This window comes from Anolis sagrei, chromosome X (assembly GCF_037176765.1).
Source record: "Anolis sagrei isolate rAnoSag1 chromosome X, rAnoSag1.mat, whole genome shotgun sequence".
In the NCBI taxonomy this organism is placed as follows: Eukaryota; Metazoa; Chordata; class Lepidosauria; order Squamata; family Dactyloidae; genus Anolis; species Anolis sagrei.
The window spans coordinates 11,330,466-11,344,241 of NC_090034.1; the positions used below are offsets into that span (position 1 = coordinate 11,330,466).

The 13,776-nt window shown below is 45.2% G+C and overlaps 1 protein-coding gene across 5 annotated transcripts in view; it reads left to right on the top strand.

The window, feature by feature from the left end:
- The window catches only part of LOC137097892 (myosin phosphatase Rho-interacting protein-like), a 198,252-nt gene that overhangs the window by 122,411 nt on the left and 62,065 nt on the right, over window positions 1–13,776 (top strand). For 3 of the 5 annotated variants that reach the window (XM_067473269.1, XM_067473271.1, XM_067473272.1), the window contains exon 7: window positions 1,755–1,914. In XM_067473269.1, the coding sequence (XP_067329370.1) occupies window positions 1,755–1,914 (160 nt within the window). Of the gene's footprint in view, window positions 1–1,754; window positions 2,269–13,776 lie in introns of all 5 variants that reach the window. The other 2 variants (XM_067473267.1, XM_067473268.1) reach the window with 1 other exon arrangement.

Consider the following 13,776-nt stretch of genomic DNA (forward strand, 5'->3'; position numbering starts at 1 on the left):
AAAGGAAGAGGGGCCAACCAAGGGCAAGATGGATGGATGGCATCCTTGAAGTGACTGGACTGACCTTGAAGGAGCTGGGGGTGGTGACGGCCGACAGGGAGCTCTGGCGTGGGCTGGTCCATGAGGTCACGAAGAGTCGGAGACGACTGAATGAATGAACAACAACAAAATCTTAAAGTTGTACATAAATATTCAAAAACGTTTAACCTATTGATGATTACCAGTACAAGTTTCTCACCCTCGGCTTAAACTTGAGTCAATACGTTTTTGCAGGTGTTTGTGGTAAAATTAGGCGCCTCGGCTTATATTCCGGTCGGCTTATACTCGAGTATATACGGGGTGTGTGTGTGTGTGTGTGTGTATGTGTGTGTGTGTGTATGTGTGTGTGTGTGTGTGTGTGTGTGTGTGTGTGTGTATATATATATATATATATATATATATATATATATATATTAAAAAGAACATACTCTGTTCAAAACCAGTAAAAAACCACATTAGGAAATTTTGATTCCCTGAAAAACCATTTAAAATGACTCAGTACTTTGAGTACTTGAGGGATTACTCAATTAACAAATTACTTCCCATCTCTGCTAGATTGACGTCAAGCAGGCCCTTTTGGAGATCTCAGAACTTCTCCACAGGGCTGATTTATGGCATTTGAGAATCCTTGGTCCATTAGCCACTCTGAGAATCTAATTTTGTTTAAAAAGATACTCTTCTGGGCCTGAAATACCTTGGGGGAACCAAAAATCCAGTTAAATTTTTGTGACTATCAAGGCATCCCAGGAGTAGTCAACAACAACAATCCCCACCCACCCCAATGGGCTGTAGTATTACAGCTCTTCCCTGCATGCTCACCCGAGTTGTTGTTGTTGTTGTTATTATTATTATTATTATTATTATTATTATACTTTATTTGTACCCCGCTAGCATCTCCCGAAGGACTCGATGCGGCTTACAAAGGCCAAGGCCTCAACACAACAACAACAAACAATAACAATACAATACAAGGCAAATTAAAAACATAAGCAATAGCAAAACATTACACTATAACGCAATAAAATCAGGTCCGGGCCAATGATGGGTACAGGTTAAAAAGTGCTGGGTGTGAGAGGTGGTATGTTGGAATTCTGGGCAAGTGCAATGTGTAGAGAGTCTTAAACTCTAATAAAGTGCTTCCGGGACATAGTGCTGGGGGTTATCCTATTCTGGAAAGGCACATCGGAATAGCCAGGTCTTCAAGTTCTTCCTAAAGACTGCCAACGTGGGTGCTAGTCTAATGTCTTTGGGAGGGTGTTCCAAAGTCAGGGGGCAACCACACAGAAGGCCCTGTCCCTCGTCCCCACCAAACGCGCCTGCGATGCAGGTCGGATCGCGAGCAGGGCCTCTCCTGATGAACGGAGGGAATGTGTGGGTTCATAAACGGAGATGTAGTCACGCAGGTAGGCAGGTCCCAAACCGTTTAGGACTTTGTAGGTAAGCACCTGCACCTTGAATTGGGCTCGGTAGGTAAACAGCAGCCAGTGGAGCTCCTTAAACAGGAGGGTTGACCTCTCTCTGTAAGGAGCACCAGTTAAAATCCTGGCTGCCACCCGTTGAACCAGTTGGAATTTCCGAGCCGTTTTCAAGGGCAGCCCCAAGTAGAGCACATTACAGTCATCCAATCTAGAGCATGGACCACCCCGGCCAAATGAGAGTTTCCCAGTGCTCCGAAAATGCTGTTGGATAAACTGGGTTATCCCATTGTCTTCTAGATGAGAGCGCCATGAACGGCGACCGCAACGATTGTGGGCGGAAGACACGTGTTGAGAGCGGCTACTTCTCCTTGGAGAAGACCAAGCAGGAGGTCAAGCTGGAAGAGCAGCCGCTGCTGACCCCGCCATCCCCTCCCAGCCCCAGCACCCCCGGCAACAGGTACAGTGACCCCAGATCGCCCTCCCAGGAGCAGAGCCGCCCCTTTCCTTCCCCAGGTCCCTGCCCTGGCAGCCGGATGGTGTGCAGCTTCTCCCTCAACGCCCTGGACACCAGGTGCAACGACAGCGGGTACCCTTTCATGGGCAACGGCTCCAGTGGCAGAGATGGGGCCAAGGGCCGGTCCTTGGCCTTTAAAGCCAGCCGGCAGTATGCCACCCTGGCTGACGTCCCCAGAGCCGTTCGGATCAGTAACCGGGAGGCCTTCCAAACGGAGCAGAAACGGCTTGAGCGGAGGTTCCGAGCCCGCAGCCCTGGAAGGGAGGAAGTGGCTCGCCTCTTCGGCAACGAAAGGAGGTAAGGAACACGTTGACACTTTTCAGGCTCCCTTGTAATTTCACGGGATTTCAGAATGCTGCTTAGCCTTAGAAAATACTTGGAAGATTGGCCAATGGTGACCGATGTCTGCAGTGGCCATAGGGCAATTCATTTGTTCCAGATTTTAGTCAGAACTTAAGGAACTGTCCTTTAGTCCTGGTACAGGATCATACAGTTCAACACCTTGGATGCACCTGCTTTAAGATATGGACTAAAATCCAAACACAAGCCAAGGCTATGGTGATATGGAAGCCACCAGCTGCTGCGTTTGTATTTTTGAGATACAGTTACGAGGGGTATTTTTAAAGTAAGGTCCGCTGGAACATAAGTACACAACAAAAGTTTATTTCAAAAAAATAAATTTATTTTCAGAAAGTACATACTTCACTCTATTTTTCGACATAGTTGCCAAGGTATTGTCGAAGGCTTTCATGGCCAGAATCACTGGGTTGTTGTAGGTTTTTCCGGGCTATATGGCCATGTTCTCCAGAACATGGCCATATAGCCCGGAAAAACCTACAACAACCCATAGTTGCCAAGTTTGTTCAAACACATATCATACCTCTGAACCAATTTTAAAATACCCTCTTCATAAAAACTTGCCGCCTGCTCCGATAACCAAGAGTTCACTGTAGTCAAAGAAGGGCGACCGGAGCAGTCCTCATCATGGACGTTGTCACGGCCATCTTTGAATTGTCGTACCCACTTACGCACTTTGCTTTCACTCATAACACTATCACCGTACACTTCAGAAATCGGTCGATGAATTTCTGCAGCAGGCAGGTTCCTTGCTGACAAAAACCGTATCACTGAGCGAACCTCACTTACGGCGGGTGAGTTGATAGTCTTAAACATTTTTAAAGCACAGAAGAGAACCGTACAGGTTAGCTACAGAGCGGAAACTGAGCACAGTTGTTCCCGAGGCATGCCGGTACACGACGCACGCGCTCGTTGCGCTTTGCGCGCGAACTACTAGTGTCTACAACAAAACGGACCTTACTTTAAAAATACTCCTCATATATGTGCCATAGTCTGATCCTTTAATAGTCCTGCTGATGTGAAGGCCCTCTCATATGAGCTGTAAATGGGTCTTTCTAGCTTGAGATCCAGTTGTAGCTAGCAAACATCGAGTCCTCTGTGTGTTGTATGCATCTTGGAATGACATTCCAGGAGCTTCACAAAGGATCGTTGGAACTTGTCTTTCGGAATCCTTCTGCTTTCCTCTCTTCTGGCATGATGAGGCCTGTATGGAGGAGAGGGGCACAGGATGCAAGGGGGGAAAACTGTCAGCTCTCATTGCTCACCTTTTGAGTTCTGAAAGACATGCTCACTCTGGCCTGCAAGGGCTTAGTAGCTCCATATTATTTATATTTGCTTGCTTCTGGTACTCCCAGCGGAACATCCTGCAATCCCTTGATGCAGTCCCTGTGTAATCCCAGGAAAACGCCTCTGGTGCAATTCAAAGGAAGGTGCTTGTTCTGGATCATCGATAATTTTATTTATTTATCGTGTCATCAGCAACCATACCATTGTATTACATTTCTAACAGAACAAAACAAACAGACAAAAAAAACCCACAAATTTTGCAAACTTGGTAGTTGATTAAATGTCCTTTGACCAGTATCTGGCCACTTGGGGTGCCTCTGTTGTTGCCGTAAGAAGGTCCTCCATTGTGCATGTGGCAGGGCTCAGGTGCATTGCAGCAGGAGGTCAGTGGTTTGCTCTTCTCCACACTCGCATGCCGTGGATTCAACTTTGTAGCTCCATTTCTTAGGATTGGCTCTGCATCTTGTGGTGCCAGAGCGCAGTCTGTTCAGCGCCTTCCAAGTCACCCAGTCTTCTGTGTGCCGGGAGGGAGTCTCTCATCTGGTATCACCCACGGATTGAGGTGCTGGGTTTGAGCCTGCCACTTTTGGACTCTCACTTGCTGAGGTGTTCCAGCGAGTGTCTCTGTAGATCTAAGAAAACTTCTTGGTTTAAGTCGTTGACGTGCTGGCTGATACCCAAACAAGAGATGAGCTGGAGATGTCACTGCCTTAGTCCTTTCATTATTGGCTGCTACTTCCTGGCGGATGTCAGGTGGTGCAATACCGGCTAAGCAGTATAATTTCTCCAGTGGTGTAGGGCGCAGACACCCCGTGATAATGCGGCATGTCTCATTAAGAGCCACATCCACTATTTTAGTGTGGTGAGATGTGTTCCACACTGGGCATGAGTACTCAGCAGCAGAGTAGCACAGCGCAAGGGCAGATGTCTTCACTGTGTCTGGTTGTGATCCCCAGGTTATCATTATGATGGATAATGATGGGACAAGAGACAAAAATTCCTTCCAAAAGTCATGTAGCCAGACACAGTGGAGATGGTTGTGGGTGTCTATCCTGTAGTTAGCCTGAGGCAGCCAATGCACACCTTCAGTGTGAGGAGTAAAATAAATGGGTGGAGTTTCTAGAGACAAGGAGCCCTTGACTTCTCAAACCTATAGACTCCAAATGGCAGAGGAGGCTGGGGGCCTTCATGTCTGGGTATCAGATGATGGTCAATATCATGTCAAGTAGCATAGGAAGCAGATGTGATGCTGAGCCTTCAAATCCTGCCTAGTTGTCAAACTGCTTGTTTTGTCTTGTGAAACAATATGAGCCCGTCCCTGTATTTTGGGCACCATGAAACCGAGACACTTGCTTTGAAGAGGAATTAAAGATAGATTTTTCAGAATGATCAGTGTTGTGTCATGAACCAGGTTCCTCATAACAACAGGGAATCCCACTCAGTGGAGAGACTTCTGGTATTTCTTTCCAGCTCTTTCAAGAAAGCATGGAGAAAGTACATGTTTTAATTAATTAACTTATTATTTATTTACATTATTTCTATCCCGCCCCTATCAGCCTGGAGGCGACTCAGTCGGCCATAAAAATACATACATTAATAAAGCAAAACCATTAAAGTGCGTTTAAACATAAAGACAGTGCATAATAACAATGTAAAAAGAACTATGTCCTCTCGTTCAATCCTCATCCGTTCCATTGTCTTGGATCATTTTCCAGCTCTAGTTTGTCTATTTATTCCAGGGTTCCGAATGCTTGGTCGAGTAGCCAAGTTTTTACTCGTTTTCAGAAAGTCAGGAGGGAGGGAGCTGATCTAATATCCCTAGGCAGGGAGTTCCACAGCCGAGGGGCCACCACAGAGAAGGCACTGTCTCTCGTCCCCGCCAGATGTGCTTGCGAAGCAGGCAGGATCGAGAGCAGGGCCTCCTCAGACGACCTTAAGTTCCTGGAGGGTTTGTAGGAAGAGATGCGTTCAGATAGATAGGCTGGGCCGGAACTGTTTAGGGCACTGGTTCTCAACCTGGGGTCCCCAGATGTTTTTGGCCTTCAACTCCCAGAAATCCTAACAGCTGGTAAACTGGCTGGGATTTCTGAGAGTTGTAGGCCAAAAACATCTGGGGACCCCAAGTTGAGAACCACTGGTTTAGGGCTTTATAGGCTAAAGCCAGCACTTTGAATTGAGCCCGGTAGCAAACTGGCAGCCAGTGGAGATGATGCAGCAGAGGAGTTGTGTGCTCCCTGAGCACTGCTCCTGTTAGCAACCTGGCTAATGGAGGCTGAAATAACCATTCCTTGATTCTTTCCTTGGAAAATGTTTTCTTAAAAAGACAGAATTGGGCTTTGTGGCCAAAGGGATCCATGTTACTGTGCTACTGGGGAAACAGTGAAAACACTGCCAGCCTGTAAAGGCACAGAGAAAGTGCAACCTTACTTTTCCTTCCTTTCAATGAAGTCCAAGCATGAAGGACCCAATTACGTACTGCTTCCTGCCTGCCTCAGCCTCATAACAATGGAGGACATCCACCCCACAATGTGACAGCATCACATTGTCGCTTTTGCCCTGGCCTCTTACCATCAACCTGCCATATTTTATGAAAGGGAAGCACCTGAAGAAGGATGGGAGAGTGCCATGGCATTGGAGAAGAAGGCCATGGCTATGGTACAGGGATGGGCATACAGGAACGCCTGGGTTATAGGTGTTCTTTTGGTCTTCTTACTACCTTCCTCTCTCCCCAGCAGATCAGTCTATCGTCTGGGTGGGTTTGGAGAGAGACTCCTCCTTGAAACCTTGTGTTTGCACCAGTGAATTTCCCAGCCTTCTTGTGATCCCTGCACATCTTTGCTTGGCTTTGGGATGCTTGTTTGATGCTTCTCTTTTTTCTTACTGAGCTTTGCTGGTTGCTTCATATATTAACTTTCTTTCCCCACCTGCGAGTCTCCTGTCACGAATGCTTAGCCGGCGTCTGCTATGTGTTTGCACCTGGATAAGTTCCGTCTTCCCTGTCACCTTGCCCCTCCTCTTGTGTTTATGCCTGATCTCCAGGTATCTGTGGCAACCCACCCCCTTCCTCAGTTCACACTAGGCCTCTGCACTAGCCACTCAGCTGTCTCAAATGATGAGGAAGGGCGAGCGAAATCCAACTAATCTTTTATCTGCCCTGGTTCCCAAGTTGCTGTTCCCTGCACATTTAGATTTCCTACATTGAGATGATCCATGATCCTGGACCTCCCCACGCAGTGTACTTCGCTAATCCCAATAACCATCAAGCCCAGAGAAGGGAGGCAACTCAGAGGAGTTTTTTTTTTTTCATGTCAGGAGTGACATGAAACTGCAAGTCGCTTCTGGTGTGAGAGAATTGGCTGTCTGCAAGGATGTTGCCCAGGGGACGCCTGGATGATTTTTGATGTTTTATCATCCTTGTGGGAGGCTTCTCTCATGTCCTCGCATGAGGAGCAGGAGCTGATAGAGGGAGCTCATCCGCCTCTCCCTGGATTTGAACCTGCAACCTGTCAGTCTTCAGACCTGCCGGCACAGGGGTTTAACCCACTGCGCCACAGGAGTAAGACATAGTCATGGGGGAAAGAAAAGCAAGTGGACTACTTTCTCCTTTCACTTCCCTTCAGAACCAGGGCCAGTGACATACTTGTCTTCGAAGTTTCCTCTTTATTTCTGTCAAGCAGAAGCACTTTTCACATGCAGACCCCATGAGGACTAGAAACCTGCTCTAATTAGCAAGGTTGCCAAGTGTGGCGCACCTTCCATGATTATTTTGAGGTACAGCCCTTCAGCTGGTAATGAGAAACATGGGCCTCCTTTTAAATTATCTATACTGTGTAGTTGTAAGTTTTTTCGGACTATATGGCCATGATCTAGAGGCATTCTCTCCTGACGTTTCGCCTGCATCTATGGCAAGCATCCTCAGAGGTAGTGAGGTCTGTTGGAACTAGTAATAAGGGTTTATATATCTGTGGAATGACCAGGGTGGGACAAAGGACTCTTGTCTGCTGGAGCTAGTTATGAATGTTTCAACTGACCACCTTGATTAGCATATAATGGCCTGGAGCAAACTTTTGTTGAGAGGTGATTAGATGTCCTTGTTTCAACAGAAAGGAGAAAACCATGAAAATGAACAAAATCTGGCTACTAGTATTAAAAAACTCTAAAATTACAACAGCACAACAGCAGAGAGGAAACAAACAAGGACATCTAATCACCTCTCAACAAAAGTTTGCTCCAGGCACTGTCAGGCCATTATATGCTAATCAAGGTGGTCAGTTGAAACATTCACACCTAGCTCCAGCAGACAAGAGTCCTTTGTCCCACCCTGGTCATTCCACAGATATATAAACCCTTTTTCCTAGTTCCAACAGACCTCACTACCTCTGAGGATGCTTGCCATAGATGCAGGGGAAACGTCAGGAGAGAATGCCTCTAGACCATGGCCATATAGCCCGAAAAAACCCAACAACTACCCAGTGATTCCGGCCATGAAAGCCTTCGACAATATCTATACTGTGCTTAGTGTTTGAGCTCCCTCTGCTGTCCACCAAGACAAGCCTTCTGTAGCCATTGCTGCCTCTGGGAAGGATGCACAACCCACAAAGGACTTTGGTGCAAAAAGCTGGATCAAAGCATTGACAGGCTCAGCACAGCACAGGTCTATTTGTTATGTTAAACAAGACTTCTCCTTGGGTAGGAAAAAATCTAATTCATCAAAATACAATCCAGTAACACGAGTTTGAGCATGAATTTTAGAGTTTTTGGAGTTTTTTTAGAGTTTTTTTTAGAGTTTTTTAGCTACCAGTATTAAAAACTCTAAAATCAAAACAGCACAAAAACAGAGAGGAAACAAACAAGGACATCTAATCACTTCTCAACAAAAGTTTGCTCCAGGCACTGCCAGGCAATCAAATGCTAACCAAGGTGGTCAGTTGAAACATTCACACCTAGCTCCAGCAGACAAGAGTCCTTTGTCTCACCCTGGTCATTCCACAGATATATAAACCCTTTTGCCTAGTTCCAACAGACCTCACTACCTCTGAGGATGCTTGCCATAGATGCAGGCAAAACGTCAGGAGAAATGCCTCTAGAACATGGCCATATAGCCCAAAAAAACCTACAACAACCCAATTAGTTCCATGCTTCTTCGTTTGTAGCAGCTCAGATTAATGTAGTATGGAGGCGTAAGTCATTTTTCGGGAGAATTTGCTCTCATTTAGGAGTGTGTGTATGTGTACGTACACACACATCCTTAGCTTCTGCAGATGAAAGTGCGTGGCTAAAACCTGTTGAAAATTCAAAAAACCAGAATCCAATCCAGCCATTTGGAGTAGCATTTCAGTGACCTTCACGCAGCTCCTCTTTAGAGCCAGATTAGGTTTGCAGACATGATGTACGTTTGACTCAAGGTTGCAGAAAGGTTTTACTTTCCCAAAGTTGGTCTTCCTTGGGCTCAGAGGATGCCTTATCACAGGGGAAGCATCTGATGCAGCCTTGGCTCATGGAGCCTGAGCCCTGCTGCTGGTAAACAACAGAACTGACGTGGATGATTGAACACTGCCTTGTTTTTCCCTTTTAGAGGAATGAGTTTTTCCGCGTCAGAATGAGCTTTCTAAATGCCTTTTGAGAGGCTTCCATCACGTTTTCCCCCTACCATAATCCTCACTGTTGTCCTCTCAATCAATCAATCAGTGATTTATTGTGGTCTGTGTTGTCTTCTCATCTATATAAATAAAAATGTAATGTTTGTTTGTGGGATTAACAGAACTCAAATACCACTGGGCGAATTGACACCAAATTTGGACACAAGACACCTAACAACCCAATGTATGTCCTTCACTCAAAAAAATGATTTTGTCATTTGGGAGTTGTAGTTGCTGGGGTTTATAGTTAACCTACAATCAAAGAGCATTCTGAACTCCACCAATCATGGAATTGGGCCAAACCTAGCACACAGGGCTCCCATGACCAACAGACAAAACTGGAAGGGTTTGGTGGACATTGACCTTGAGTTTGGGAATTGTAGTAAACTCACATCCAGAGAGCACTGTGGACTCAAACAATGATGGATCTGGACCAAACTTGACACAATTTTCCATATGTTTAAATATGAACACAGATGGAGTTTGGGGAAAATAGATGTCTACATTTGGGATTTGTAGTTACTGGGATTTATAGTTCACCTACAATCAAAGAGCATTCTGAATCCCACAAATGACAGAATCAGGGCAAACTTCCCACACAGAACCCCCATGACCAACAGAAAATACTTAAAGCCATCCAGTCCAACTCCCTTCACTAGGGCAAGAAAACGTAATCAAAGTGCTCCTGAGAAAGAGCCATCCAGCCATAGATATAGATACGATTCACACACACACGGATATAGTATCATAGATTTGAAAGAGACCCTTAAAGAAGGACTATGATATGTTGCATATTCCAGAGTAGGCAAACCAGACACTCTCCGAATCAACACTGACAAAGAAACAACAAGAAATACTGTTTACTCACAAGCATAAAGGAATTACATATATTACAAACCAAAACTTTCTCGTTACTTTATTTTCCCGATCACCAAACTGGGCCACAGCAACGCGTGGCAGGGGGCAGCTAGTATGTATATAATATTCCTTTTGTCTCCTCTTCATGACTTTTGTGGACACCTCTTCTCACTGGGCAACAAACTAAGCCAATGAAACTGCTTATGCTCAAAAGCCAATCATTCCCAGCAGCACCTTGTCTCCTTGTTTTTCCTCATCAGTTCTGCACAGAAATGCTCTAACACCAGAATGCATGGTCGGTTACCTCAATTTAACATGCATGGAAAGTTCTGCCAACTGTCTTCTGCCTCCTAGCCTTCTACCCAGTAGAGAGCATGGCATTGCCACCTGAAGGCCTCCTCTTTCCCCCTCTTTCCAGCCATTGTGTGTTTGGGAAGCCATGGTTGCCTTCATACAGGTGGATACTTGGAGGGAAAGGATATGAGTTTTGCAAGGAAAACGTGACAGGCTGCATGTGTATGTGCTCCTCCTAGCTCAGCCATGGAAGCAGCCATAAGCAAACCACACTCTCAGCCTGACTAAATGCTGCCAAAGGAACCCTATGATAGGGTTGCCACAAATCCGAGTTGATGTGAAAGCACACAACTACAACCACAGGAAAAAAACAACAGTGCTGCCACTTTTCCATTGCAAGCCACACTCGTTCTCTCTGCCATTTCGAAGCTCTTTAGCTGCATCTGGGTATCTGATGAAGATTTAACTCTGCTTCCCTCCTGGCCAACATTTCAGAGGTTCCTTGCATGCCCTTCCAGCAAAGGCTTTCAGGCGCCACTTGGGTGAACTCTGTCCGAATGAGCATGAGGTGGTCTCACTGTACACAGATGCCTTCCTGCACATATCCCACCTCCAGCCCTCTTCCCTTAATGATTAGAGTAACCATGCAACGCGGGGATGTGATTCTGGAGTTTTTGCAATGATTACATTTTATTTTGCTGATGATTTGTGTTTTTTTGTTTTGTTTTCCTTTAATGAATCTTGGAATGATTTTTTTAAAAATTTCATTTATGGGTTGGGGAAAGGGGAAATATGATTTTTCTGTTCATTCATATTCCAGCTTTCTTTTCTTTCAGGTCTTGTTGCTCTCCGCCTTCTCCTGCTGTGTGACGTGTCCGCCTTTATACTCCGCCTGCTTCGCTACCATCTCATCTCAAAAAAAAAAATATTGAACTGTAGACAACTCAGTGGTGCAATCCCCTTTCACAAGAATCTGGTCCCTCTCTCCGTTTTTATTCTGCCCCACTTCCCAAGCAAATGGGGTTTTCTTCAGTCCTTCACTGTGTTTTGGCTTAGCAAAATGTTAATTTTGTGGATTGACCTCCTTTTTTGTCAGAATTGAGATGAGGTGTAGGAATTGATGTTGTTTAAAAAACCAAGTAAATGGCTGCTGCTAGGTTAATATGTGTTACAAAGGTTCAAATCCAAAGAGCTTGATTTAAGGAGATGGTTACAGGGTCCCTTTTGAAATGTCTCCAGTGGTTGGAGGCCAATCCCCTGGAGCTGTCTCTTCCGCAGGTGCCTCGGTGTGGGTGCGCTTGGTTTGCTCTTTCTCTCTGCATGTGGCATGCTGTGGTCCTGATCTGGAGCCCAATCTGGAAGCGATGTTGCGGTGGGAAAATACCTGCCTTGTCACTGGGATTTTGTGAGCCTGTGATCCCATCTAGTCCAACAGTGCTTCATTGCTTAGAAGTTAGTGTTGAAAGTGACCATTTACCCAATATGATTCAAATTGTACCAACACTGTGACATCAAATTCTGTTCTCCAAAAAAACTCCACCAACAACAAGACCTAACAACCTCTGAGGATGCCTGCCATAGACGCAGGCGAAATATCAGGAGATAATGCTTCTAGAACATGGCCATACAGTTTGGAAAACTTACTACAACCCAACAACAATTTTTGTATCCTGCCATCATCTCCCGGAAGGGACTCGGAGCGGCTTATATGGGGATCAAGCCCAGTCAGACAGTTAAAATACAATACAATACAAATACATATATAACATGATAAAAACATAATTAAAAACATAATTAATCATACAACAACCAGTGGCCGAGCATAATGGGAATATCCGAGCTAAGGGGTGAGGGAATGGCCTGAGCAATACAACTGTCAATATAATATAATATAAATGGGTTCCTGAATAAGTACATATAACAAAAATGCCTCCTTAGTGGCAGGTGGAAAAGAGTGATAGAGTTGGACATCATATAGTTATATAGACATGTTGCACGGCTGATCTATAAACTACTCAACATAAGAAGATACAACATTGATATTATTCTAAAGAGACTGTACCAAAATTTACACAATATTGTTTGACATCACTGTGAAATTGAACAGTACAACATGTCTATATAACTGCTTGTTGAATTCTATTATTATGTATAAGTGGCATTTTTGTTATATGTACCATACAACTGTCAGGACAGGGCTGATGGCAAAGTGCGAGAGCACATGGTAAATTAAGGCTGGAAGGGCCAAGTCAAGTGTGTACAGTACAACTCCAGGGCAGGGACAATAGTAAAGTGCAAGAGTCTATAAAAGTAAAGGTTTTCCCCTGACATTAAATCCAGTTGTGTCTGACTCTGGGGGTTGGTGTTTATCTCCATTTCTAGGCCGAAGAGCCGGCGTTATCCATAGACACCTCCAAGGTCATGTGGCCAGCATGACTGTATGGAGTGCTGTTACCTTCCCATCGGAGTGGTACCTATTGATCTACTCACATTTGTATGTTTTCGAACTGCTAGGATGGCAGAAGCTGGGGCTAACAGCGAGAGCTCATCCCGCTCCCCAGATTTGAACCGGCGACCTTTCAGTCAGCAAGATCAGCAGCTCATCGGTTTAACCTACTGTGCCACCGAGAGCTCCGAAGTTATGGCTAGAAGTGCCAATTCTTTTAGTGAACCGATTAATCAGAGGCACATTGGAACAACCATGTTTTTAGGATTTTATGGAAAGTGGACAGGATGGGTGCTAATCTAATCTCCTTTGGAGAGAGAGTCCCAGAGCTAAGGGGCCACCACCGAGAAGGCCCTCTCCCTTATCCTCACCAATCATGCTTGTGATGGAGGCAGGAGCAAGAGAAAGGCCTCTCCTGCAAATCTTAAAGCTCGTGCAGGTTCATAGGGAAATATGCAATTGCGAAGATAGGCTGGACTCATAGAATCATAGAATCAAAGAGTTGGAAGAGACCTCATGGGCCATCCAGTCCAACCCCCTGCCAAGAAGCAGGAATATTGCATTCAAATCACCCCTGACAGATGGCCATCCAGCCTCTGTTTAAAAGCTTCCAAAGAAGGAGCCTCCACCACACTCCGGGGCAGAGAGTTCCACTGCTGAACGGCTCTCACAGTCAGGAAGTTCTTCCTCATGTTCAGATGGAATCTCCTCTCTTGTAGTTTGAAGCCATTGTTCCATTGCGTCCTAGTCTCCAAGGAAGCAAAAAACAAGCTCGCTCAAACTGTTTAGGCTTATAAACAAGGCTTATTTTAATTAATCATTAAGTTTAGGTCTTCTCCAAACTTCCAAAGAGTCTGCATAGCTTTCTTTTGCAACACAAGCACATGATCACAGTTTTAATCCTCTATTTTTGTTCAGTTTTAT